Source organism: Lissotriton helveticus, chromosome 11, assembly GCF_964261635.1.
Source record: "Lissotriton helveticus chromosome 11, aLisHel1.1, whole genome shotgun sequence".
NCBI lineage: Eukaryota > Metazoa > Chordata > Amphibia > Caudata > Salamandridae > Lissotriton > Lissotriton helveticus.
The window spans coordinates 1,113,636,383-1,113,648,504 of NC_136072.1; the positions used below are offsets into that span (position 1 = coordinate 1,113,636,383).

The 12,122-nt window shown below is 46.1% G+C and overlaps 1 protein-coding gene across 1 annotated transcript in view; it reads right to left on the minus strand.

The window, feature by feature from the left end:
- Window positions 1–12,122, minus strand: part of LOC144792670 (stromelysin-3-like) — a 152,801-nt gene that overhangs the window by 48,049 nt on the left and 92,630 nt on the right. Inside the window, 1 exon segment of the mRNA XM_078667817.1 lies at window positions 7,620–7,873. Within this exon segment, the coding sequence (XP_078523943.1) occupies window positions 7,620–7,873 (254 nt within the window).

The window sequence follows — 12,122 nt, forward strand, 5'->3', positions numbered from 1 at the left end:
TTTTAATAGATACAAGAAGACCAAAACAACAAAAAACAAATCAGTAGAACTGGAGGTGTGCAGGTTTTAAGATTTCAGTGAAAATGGTGCCAAAAAGCTCAAAGTGCCAACTGTGGATATATGGTCATACCAGAAAAGGACAAAGTCCCATGTTCAGGCTGACCACGATGGAGGGTGGCCTGGCTACAGGGGTCCAGTTAGGCCCGCAGGGCAAAGTACATTAGTTCCTGGCTTCGGAGCTTTGTGAGGTTCTGCGATGAGGATGCATTGTGCAGCCAAGACTGTGTCTCAGTTCCGAGGTGCCATAGAGCTGTGATGCAAAGTCCGGTGTCGTCGTCAAGGATCCCGTTGACAAGGGCTTGAGATGCACAGTCCAGTATTGAGGATGTGTTGTGCTGTTGAGGCGGTTAATCTTTCTGAGGAGCTGTGAGGTCGCGATGTGAGAACCTGTATCATTGTCAAGGCTGCTGTCAACAAGACATGCAAGGGTCTGTGTCGGGGAAGCTTCACACAGGTTGCGGTTTCTGATGCAGGCTGTGAGGTCGATGCAAAGTCCTTTGCATCGGGAGGACCCCTTGCATCGGGAGGACCCTTGGGCTCTGCAGCAGATGAGATGCATCGGTCCTGCTGGGTACACAGATGGGTTGGTAGAGCTTCTTCAGGGCTGCTTCCCAGAGTCCAGGACTGGGGTGGCCCCTCGTGGCAGGGTAGTACTCACAAGTGGCAGAGTCCAGGAGCTGAGTTCAAGGTTGTTGGAGCTCTCTGCCACTGAGGCTCTAGTCAGAAAGCCAGCCAACTAGCCCTTGGAGTCACTTTGGGTTCCTGGGTTCAACAGAACCAGGTCCAGTCCTTCTCACCCAGGTAAGAGAGCAGTGGGCAGCATGAGGCAGGTGAGCACAGCAGGGCGGCAGTTCCTTCAGAGCAGTAGAGGTACAGTCCTTTCAGCAACACACCAGTCCTTCTTCCTGGCAGAGTATCCACAGGTCCAGAAGTGTACTGAAGAGGTGGGGACTGAAGTACAATGTTTATACCTGGTGCCCTTCCTCCAGCAGATGAGAGAAGCTTCTAGAAATTCTCTTTGAAGTGCACAGGCTTCCTGCCTTCCCTGCCCTGTCTCCAGACTAACTGCCTGGGATATGCAGCTCTTTGTGTGGAGGCAGGACACAGCCCATTCAAGTGTAAGTAGGGCTGTGCACAGCTCCATCCTCCCATCCTGCCAGAAATGGACCATCCAGGCACACCTAAGCTCTCTATTGTGCGTAGCTGTCTAGGAGAAATACACAAAGCACTACTATCAGCTACATCCAGTCATGTGACCCAGAGACAGGCTACAGTCTTTAAAAGGCTAAGGAAGGAAAATGCCAACTTTCTAAAAGCGGCATTTTCAAAATTGTAATTTAAAATCCGACTTTACCATGATAAAGGATGTTTCATTACAATACCAAAGGCACCAAACATGGACTAGTTCTCTGCTCCCATTTGGAAATTACAGCTTATTAAATGTAATAAGGTAACTCAATGTTAGCATATGGAAGAGGTAGGCCTTGCAGTTGTGAAAAATGAAATTAAGAGTTTTTCACTACCTGGACATGAAAAACTTAAAGGTACATGTGCAACTTTTTAATACGCTAATCCTTGCCCTCTGGGCTATGCAGGGCCTACAATAGGGGTGTCTTATATATATTAAAAAGGAAGGCTTGGGCCTGGCAAAAGGTTTATTTTTGCCAGGTCAAAATGGCTGTTTACATCTGCACACACAGGCTGAAATGGCAGACCTGAGAAGGGTTTAAAGGGCAAGCGGAGTGTGGGCCACAAACAGTGCTGAAGGCCCAAAAAGATTCAATTAATTTACAGGCCCCTGATACCTGTAGTACCACTTTACTAGGGATGTACAAGTGAATAAAATATGCCAATTGGGGATAAGCCGGTGTTACCATGTTTTAAGGATTGAGCACAAGCACTTTACCACTGGTTAGCAGTTGTAAAGTGTGCAAAGTCCTAAGGCCAGCAAAAACAAGATCAGCAAAAATAATTAAGAGGAGGAAGGCAAATAGTTTGGGGGAAGACTACCCTAAGGCTGACAGGTCTATCAGTGATTGAGTTCTGGGCCAAATGGTTTTATGCCCTGGAAGGGTAGCCGATGAACCGAAGATCTTTGGCTTTGATCACGTTTCCATGGTTTTAACCATAATAATAATCTCCTTCTTGCTACCGCTACTCTTGCAGCTTCAGCTGAAGACCACAGGGCATTAACATTAGTGCCTGATACAAATTGTGTCAATATTCCATATTTGCTCAAATCTGAGTTAGAGCTCCTTCTTCCTGCAGGCATTCAAACTGATTGAAAATCTTTCAACAAAAGCTGTGATTCATACACATTTTTTCGTAAGGAAGTTTGATGCTATGTATGCTCTTTTGAATAATGATTCCACTTTATTTTATACAACATCCAAACGCGATGCCTCTCAGTGGCAGCTGGTGACATTTCAAAGTTGTGATGTGTAAATGTTGAGGATGAGTTTTACTTAACGAGTAAGCAATGTGTGTGAGCCGAACAGACTTAAGGGAAGTTGGAGTGATTTCCCTGAGAATATTTTTTTTAAAAGAGGGGCAAATGTATTTTAAAGCTAATTTTTAGAAATGATTTTGTGTGACAGCAAGGTTTATAAAGCAATTTTGAATGTGTAGTCTTGAAAACATTTAAATACATTAATGACTGCCCCATATCCTACTGCATTAACATGTCTATTAGGGTGAGTTCAGGTTTTGGGGGTGTTTGTAACAGAGCAATATTGAGAACTCTGGACCTGCGAGCCTATCAGTGGGTCATAAAGGTGTTCACACTAGAGGCGCTCTCCGTCCTTGGACTCTATGGGACACTCAGCTGTCAAAATACGTCAGCAAGAAAAGAAAACGCAGTGATCACGGGTAAGTGGAGTGTGCGTGTTGGGTTCACTGTGGAGATAGAGAATTGGAGGAGATGAAACTAAGAATACACAAAAAGGAGAGAATTAAAGCTGTTGAGGAAAACGACTTCGGTAGAGACATGCAGATGCAAGGTTCCAGACAGCAATGTTTATTTCTGTCCTCAATGAAAAGAGAGGGCTCAATTGTCACTACACTATGTTGTGAGCCCCTCTTTAATATGCCTGGAAACCCGGAAATGTAATTTCGAAGGGTCAATCTCTGCCAGTTCAAGCCGCGAGACGGAACAGAATAGACGTACAAAAGACACCGAGCAAGTACAATGAAAATAAAGGCAGAGGGGCACCGAGTCACATGAAATAAGAAAAGCAAAAACCAAGACCATGTCACTTGAGACACGTGATGTACTGAAGCAGGAAGGAGCAGCAAATATAATACCAATGGCTTGGAGTATTTTGTAAAGAATAGGGAGAACGGGAGAGGCCTGCACACACACAACATACAACCACGAGCTCTCGCAGGCACAAACACACACATGCTTCTGTACACAAAACCACATACTGGCACATATGCATACATACAATCATACACACATGCACAAAAATGCTCATGTATGCACACACTCACGCAAAAACACACAAACACACCCAAAAAACACTTTCTTTTTCTAGGGGCGGAGCGAGCCCCTCACCTAAAGTGAACTTTCAAACAAACAGCACTCTGCAGGCATCCGCACGTCTCAACATGCTGCCTTTTGTTTCGCGAAGGAACAACTGAGGCAAGCTTCTTGAAGATGCCTTTTTGTGTAGAAGGTATCTGTGTGTGGGCTTCGGCCGGCAACCCACGAGGGTTATTTAAAATCAAAAAGGCCAGGATCGGATTTTTGAGTTTCTGAAATGAGTGAGATTGACAGTCTTAACTCGAGGTTCACATCCCAAACAGCACTTATCACTTCACGGTCAGGAGGCGCTGCATGTGAGGAGCTGCAGAGGGTGCTATCTGCACAACTGGAGACCACAGTTTAAAGTGCACTTTGCCACCAGCCGCCGGCCACCCATCTCTGTCTCTGCCCTCTATCTCCAACCAGCCACGGGTCAGGGTTTGAAGTAATGTGGAAGGCGCTTTAGTGTCAGTGAATTTTATACCAAATGCACCAACCGTTCTCCACTAGTGAGAAAATATGTTGGGGAGTAAATTTGCTGTGTGAGGCACCCTGACATATGAAAGACGAGCCATAACACAGGCAGTCATTGAGGCAGGCATATCACATTAAGTTGCTTAATGCTGCCTTGTAAATAGGGCAAAGTCAGTATCGCCACCACAACATCAAAACAACTGTTGTTCTGGTGGTGATAGGGGCTTGTAAATATGCCCCTTTGTCTTTAAGTTAACATTTCATCTCAGTCTGCCAGAGATAAAATGTTAACTTAAAGACAAAGGGGCAGATTTATGAGGCCCTTGCGCCTCTTTGTGCCGCAATTGCGTCACTTAATGTGATGCAACGGCAGCGCAAACAATGCGCCCTATTTACAACGTGACGCATCTAGGAGATGCGTCACGTTGGAAAGCCCTGCGCCATAAGGAGGCGTTCCTGCGCAGGGGGGGCGTTCCTGCGCAGGAACGTCTCCTAAAAGTGGCTGAGTGAAATCTATGAGATTTCACTCAGTCACTTTCAACGTCAATTCCTTACGCCTGCTTGAAGCAGGCGTAAGGGTGACGCAACATGCATTGAAGAGGTAGCCCCTGTGCATTGCAGGAGTCATGTCGCACTTGCGACATGACTCCTGCAATGCGCCGCCCGTACGCCGAGAGATGCGTCACGCATCTTCACTGCCTTGCACCATGGTGCGCCGCATCATAAATGCGGCGCACCATGGGTGGCGGAGCAGTGGCGCACTGTGGCGCACATTAACTGGCGCATCCCTGGGGATGCGCCAGTTAACATAAATCTGCCCCAAAGTCTTAAATGTTTGTGAATTTCAATGTTTACACCACTACCAGCCCGACTGCTGCCATTTTGTAACCGGTGTACTATATGTAAAACGCACCAAGTAATAGGTCAAGTGAAGTGGGAAGATTTCAGGCAATGTCGCACGCAATCACAAATTCAGGGAGTAAAGTATGTTATACACTCCCAGTCTCACAAACACAAATAATAGGCCCTGGCGGGTGATGTAAAACATTTATTTTAAACTTGGCCATCCAAGTCGGACTCAGGAAAGTTTCAGGGTCACAAACGTAGTTAGAGTGAGAGTCCAAACAGTCCATGCGCCTTCCACAAGAGACTAATGATGAAAACGCATTCATATTTTTTCAGAAATATGAGGACACATACTTTCAAACGAAAAAATGAAACTTAAAGGAAACAGAACTCTGCAAATAAATGTACTCCGTCAAGAGTAAAATCCTACTGGCTAAAACGCAAACGAAAAAATGCCAAAACAGATGCAAAGGTATTCCAAGTCAGTGCAGATGCTTAGTCACTCTGCTGTGACCCCCCTCCCCCCACGCCCCCGGCTCCCTAACGGTGCAGGGGGCGAGGCATCTCTAGACATTAGTGCGCATGTCGGAATGGTCACAGAAAGTCAACCGGCCAACCTCACATGTGCACTGCAAACTCATTGCATAGCATTCATGGCTACTAGTAGCCCTCCTAGTGCCTGCTGATGTCAATGTTAAGCCCCAACCCCACATGCTCTACCACGTATCCGCACCCTCCTGCTGCAACCAGGCCAGCCGCGGCTGTAAAAAAAGGCTGTGGCCTGAAATAAAAATTTTAAAAATGTTTCACATTTCATAAAGGGGCTAATGGGGGGCACTATGGGGATTAAGGGGGCACTCTGGGAGTTTGGGGCAACATAAATAGGGGGACAATGCCTGACGTCCCAATGGAAGAACCGCCACTGAATTGTCTCTTCAGAACCACAGATGTGGACGCCATATTCACCAAAATAGAAATCACTTATGGAGTGTGTGGAAACCGATCCTTTTAAAAGCTAACCTTTTGCCAGGAGCTTTAAAAAAGACTCTTTGTACAGGTCGTTCCATTCTTTTAGAGTAATATTCTTGATTAATAGTGGAGAGGCAAATTATCAACATTTTTATAAGTGTGAAGGTTCCTGTTCCGCTTTTGTGTGCCCACATGTAACAAGCACACGAACTCCACATTCACTTCTAGACACCTGAGAAACAGAAGCAGCGGAAGCCTCTATTAAAGTATGCCCAGAGCAAACAGCGAATATTCCACTGCAAAATCATTGGCAGGATTTTATTCGTCAACCTGGAATTTTAAAATCTATTTTTTAAAAACAAGTCAGGCTATTATCCAAGGAAGATGACATGAAGGAGCTGGAGTCTTCCAGTAGTAACATTAGGATATTAGCTAGCTCCTACCATGATCGATTGACAATTTTTAAAGTGAATTTTATCAGTGAGACTTATGGTATTGCCGATAAAAGTTATCAACACTAGCTGGAAAACATTAGAGGCGGTTACTACTTGTAGCGTGTGTCACCAGTATGAGGAATCCATGGTTCACTTGGTTTGCATATGTCACTGTTGGAATCACGCATGTTGCACTTTATTGAAACTTCTGTTTTTAAAATATGGCACACGGGAGAGGTGTGGCGCCGCGGCCAGGGCGACTGACGCTGGAATCTGGGGATCAGGGTTCGATCCCCGGCACCGGCGGCAGGTTAGCCCAGCACCATGTGACTCTGGGCAATAGCTTGCTTAATCTTCCCGACGGCCCCCAGCGCCTAGAGACCCTAACGGGTGATTGTGCGCTATACAAATGTGGATTATTATTATTATTATTACTTGCACAGATGCCATGAAACTATTTTTCAATTTGGAGATCCCAATGGAACTGGTCAGATAAGCGAAATTTGCACACCATGTGAAAGAACTTTTGTACGGTTTTAATATATGGTTTATATCTCTTTTATCTGTTGCGCATTGCTTAAGTGTTATGACTTTACTATGGCCAAGGTGCGTATGCTATTAAAGCAATGTTTCACCGCTATGTCCCTACCAAGCAGCTTAGGTCTGCCAGCAAGAACTTGCTGGTAGTCCCAAGGTACAAAAAGGTTAGATGGGGAGGTAGTGCCTTTTCCTCAGCTGCTGCTAGGCTATGGAACTCTCTTCCTGATGAGCTATCAGGCCTTGTGCCTCATGCTCTTTTCCGCAATGCCTTGAAAACTTGGCTTTTAACACAAACTGTGATATGATCATCTTTACTTGCCTGTGCACTAGTCCTCTGTAGCGCCTTGATGCCCATGGGCTAAGTCTGCGCTTTATAAAGCTACTATTCATTCATTCATTCATTGAAGAAATTGTGCGGGTGGAGACATTTTTGCTCGATTTCTTTGTAACAATTTGTATTAATTGATAAAATAAATGTATTCATTTGTTCATTCATTCATTCATTCATTCAATGCGACATCTGTCTTTGAAGGGAAACACAGACCAGAAATGGAAACGAGACACTGTGGATAGAGAAGAGCATGTAGGCACAGACGCTGACGTGTAGAGGTAGTAAGGTGAGAAAAGCAGGCTGGTAGATGCAGTGACAGGAGCAGCAAGGTTGCCATGTTGGTCTGGACAGGAGTGAAAAGAGGTATGATGACTGGGGTACACCAGCAGGGCGATGGCGCGGATAGCTCTACAGTGAGAAGCGAGGGTTCCAGACTTACTTGTAGGTCAGGTCCGTCTTCTCCCAGCGCCCCCCTGAAAGTACAAAGCGTTTCTGGCGATTCCGGCCAATCTGGCCATCTGGTTGCACCGGGAAGTCCGGCACGCCGCAGCGGGGAGGGTTCCAGTGTGTCGACTGCTGGTTGTCGGGACCAGGTGGCAAGGACTGCACAGACGAGAGGTGCTCTTTGCTGCTGTCAAAAGCGAAGAGCCAGGGGTGTTGCTCCTTCCAGCTCTGGGACTTCTGCACCCAGCCCTAGGATCACAGAAAGAACCCGAATTAGATGGCCAATCACGATTGCATGTCACTAGCCTTCAAATAGAGTTAATACTATCACTTTCATGCACAGGTTTTGCCATTTAAGAACATTGTAAACACAAGGTACTACAATCACCTGATGAAATGATCATACGTTTACCGACCTCAGAAGAGGAGAATGCACAGCTGGCCTTGAAAGATGTGACCTTCGTGTCACTGCAGATGTCAACAATGAGGCATTGCGCTCGCTTTAGTTCTATGCAATGTCGCTTATTGTTATGGAACTGTCCATGCTAATTTCCTAAGCACTTTGGATGGAAGATGGGTTCTGTGACCATGAAGAACCACAGTGAAATGTCGCGTCAGGCTCCCCCGCAGCCTTTTCAATTTTTCTGGTTTAATCTACGGCATGTCAACCACTTGTGGGCATAAACAGTTTGCCACAAATTTCATGAATGTGAAAACCATCTGTAGGCACTCTGGGCAGATGTGGTAGGTACAACAATGGGGTTTGCCAAAGTCAGGCCCTGAACTCATGCACACTTTGCTGAACGAATGGTCTTTAAGTACCTATAGATCAGATTGCGTCAGGTGCCGGGCATGACATGTGCACTGGGCATGAATGAATGTCCTTTGCCACCCTGACGGACGCCCTGCCAATCTCTAAACCAGGCCCTAAAAACAGAATTGGACTAGTGTTCTTGCTTCATTAGGACCTAACCCTATTCCAAACAGATTAACATGTATAGATCATGTCATAACACTCGTTCGTGTCTGCTTGCATCACCAGTACATGAGTTATGATTGTGTGTTTAGAAACAAAATGTGTTTGATTTGCTTCAGTCGCCTCGCCAGCTCAAATATTGATAACAGTAGTCCACTTTAGCTCACTCAAGCACAGATTATACGACTTTGTGTAATATCTTTTAATATCATACATTGACTGAAATAAGCTCAAAATAAAAATATCAGTGATAACTGCACTTGAAAGTTGATTGTGAGCTGGCTCCCATGAGGTCGAAGGGCCTGCTGATCTCCTGTTGCACCCGTGCCAAGAGTCATGCCAAGGCTTTAGCGAAGGGTGCGTGCATTCAAGTCCTGGGTCTGGCCCGGTGCATCAATTCTGTCCTTTCTGTAAATAATCCCATGTGGCTAATAGTGCGGTCCAGCCTTTTCTCCTCTAAGAATGGGTTGGACCATAATGTCCTTAAGCTGCAGATGTAGAGAATCCCTCTTCCCTTTTTGGCTCCGCCCTCTCTGACCTCTGTGCCATTAGACTCCTCCTCTGTCTAATCTCATTCTTACTGGGCCAGGAGTCCAGACTGCCTGACCAGTGTGAATCTATCAGTTCAGGGCCAAAATGACTGCTGGACATGTGGGCGCCTTGGCCTTCCCTTGGTGGTCTGCACAGTGACGGGCTGCAATCAGGCCTGGTTGCACTGCCTGGTAGAGCACTGAACATGCTTAGCTCATCTATGCAAAAAGGTGGGATTTAATTTGCACCTTTTAAAGCTTTTTTCTCAAAATGTGTTTTCGGGCAGACCCTCAACACAGGTATCCAGTCAATAAAAGATTGCTTGCTCCCTCTGTTTACCAGCACCAAGCTGTGTGGGGCTGGTTTAAACATGGTTGCCAGGGCTGATTTTCATTCCCAGTCTGGTCCTGAATAGTTATCACTTGCTTTGTTGGGTTTCACTTTCTGTTCAGCATCTCTGTCACCTTCATTCAGCCCAGGATTTTTGGCAACATCAGTGTCTATTCTGTATCCTGTACTATCACTTTTCATATTATGTTTGGGCCTGTGCCTCAGCATGGAAAGTGCTGTGGACTTAAAAGCCAAGACAAAGGCCTATTTAAGGTGCCTACAGGCTAGTTTGTGCTCTCGGATTTGATCTCACTCCACAGATGTAACCTCTCTACTCGGGATGTATTCTTGAACAACCATTCAGCGGACTCTCAGATGCAGTGAGAATATTTTCTTAGAGTCGTCCCTGCCCAGGCCTGGCTCAAGGTGCCCTCGGAGCAGACTTCACGAATTTCAGCTTTTGTGAGAAGTGTTATAAAGATATACGAATGCAATGTTGGTCACATGAAGTATCAGGAGACCTGTTGGGTCTTGAAATATCTGCCATCGTAATCAAGTCAGCCTTGGCTATGGTCCAGTTGGAAGATTTGCACCGCAGGGGAGTCAGCCAATGTAAAGAAGGCCTCTGCTTGACTCGACAATATATATGTGTATTTCTATGGCGCGTGTTCCCCCTGATGGGGAATCTCTGCACTAAGGACAGATGCGTATTGGTACTTAGGTGAATGGGACACATTGTATTGACCTTGGGAGAATGAAGGTCGTTCTGGCCTTACTAGGGTTAGACCTTTGACCATGGGTGTAAATACAGATCCCTCTAATGGATGCATTAGTCCAAAGAGTCATCAAATCTAGCATATGCCTGACTCTTCTCCAGACCTACCGGCCTTTCAGTGGTGCCTGCCTGTTGGCAAATCATTGTGCTTGTCCATTGACCAGCCCATCACTGCCCTCGTCCCCTCACCTTGGCGCTCAGAAAGGAGCTGAGGTCCAATCCCACTGTAACTCCCCTCTCTGGGCCTTTGTGCATCCCTCTATTACACTCTCTACCCCGCACCCTTTCTGCACAAGCCACCATACTGTTTGGAATATTCTGTTCTCCTTGTGTGTGCGCTAAACGCGGATTCACACATTTATTACTACAGTGCAAAGGTCAAATCACGTCATCCCCACAGCAGAGGTCAGATGGCTCCTAATGAAGTCAAGCTATTCATCTTAGCTGCTTGCACTATGGGCCTATGCAATGAGACTGCTCTGAGTCTGCATCCATACCTGTGTGCATGCCTAATGCACAGGAAAGAGCAGCAGGGCATAGACCACACCTGCAGATCCAGGAGTAATGTGCTATATATTACCTTGAGGGAAGCAGAGGGCAGCATGGCCCACTCGGGGCTTCACTTCTGGTGAGTCCTGGCCCCATCCGCCCTCAGCAATGGTAATATATGGCGTTATACACTCTTTCGGACCGGCTGCGGACATGTTCTTGCCGGATGATGCAGCACCCCTTGCGAACAGCACTTATTTAGCTATCCCTGTCTTTTCTACCGCTGCATATTTCTACCGGCTTCTATTGGCTCAACAATCGACAAGCGACATTTTCTACTACCCTGGTGACCTCTGAATGATAACTGTCCTGCTTTACATTGGCATGTGCTGGCCCGTACTCAGTACCTGCACGTCTTTAATTTGAAAGGGAGAGTACCTGCACTTCTCAGCAGTGGTGCTACACCTATAATGGTAGAGTACTAGCACTTCTCAGCAGTGGTGCAATACTTATAATGGTAGAGTACCTGCGCTTCTCAGCATTGGTGCAATACCTATAATGGTAGAGCACCAGCACTTCTCAGCAGTGGTGCAATACTTATAATGGTAGAGCACCAGCACTTCTCAGCAGTGGTGCTACCCCTATATTGGTAGAGTACCAGCACTTCTCAGCAGTGTTGCTACCCCTATATTGGTAGAGTACCAGCACTTCTCAGCAGTGGTGCAATACTTATAATGGTAGAGTACCTGCACTTCTCAGCAGTGGTGCAACACCTATAATGGTAGAGCACCAGCACTTCTCAGCAGTGGTGCAATACTTATAATGGTAGAGCACCAGCACTTCTCAGCAGTGGTGCTACCCCTATATTGGTAGAGTACCAGCACTTCTCAGCAGTGTTGCTACCCCTATATTGGTAGAGTACCAGCACTTCTCAGCAGTGGTGCAATACTTATAATGGTAGAGCACCAGCACTTCTCAGCAGTGGTGCAAAAATTATATTGGTAGAGTACTAGCACTTCTCAGCAGTGGTGCAATACTTATAATGGTAGAGTACCAGCACTTCTCAGCAGTGGTGCAATACCTGTAATGGTAGAGTACCTGCACTTCTCAGCAGTGGTGCAATACCTATAATGGTAGAGTACCTGCGCTTCTGAGCAGTGGTGCAATACTTATAATGGTAGAGCACCAGCACTTCTCAGCAGTGGTGCAATACTTATATTGGTAGAGTACTAGCACTTCTCAGCAGTGGTGCAATACTTATAATGGTAGAGTACCTGCGCTTCTCAGCAGTGGTGCAATACCTATACTGGTAGAGTACCTGCACTTCTCAGCAGTGATGCAATACTTATAATGTTAGAGTACCAGAACTTCTCAGCTGTGGTGCTACACCTATAATG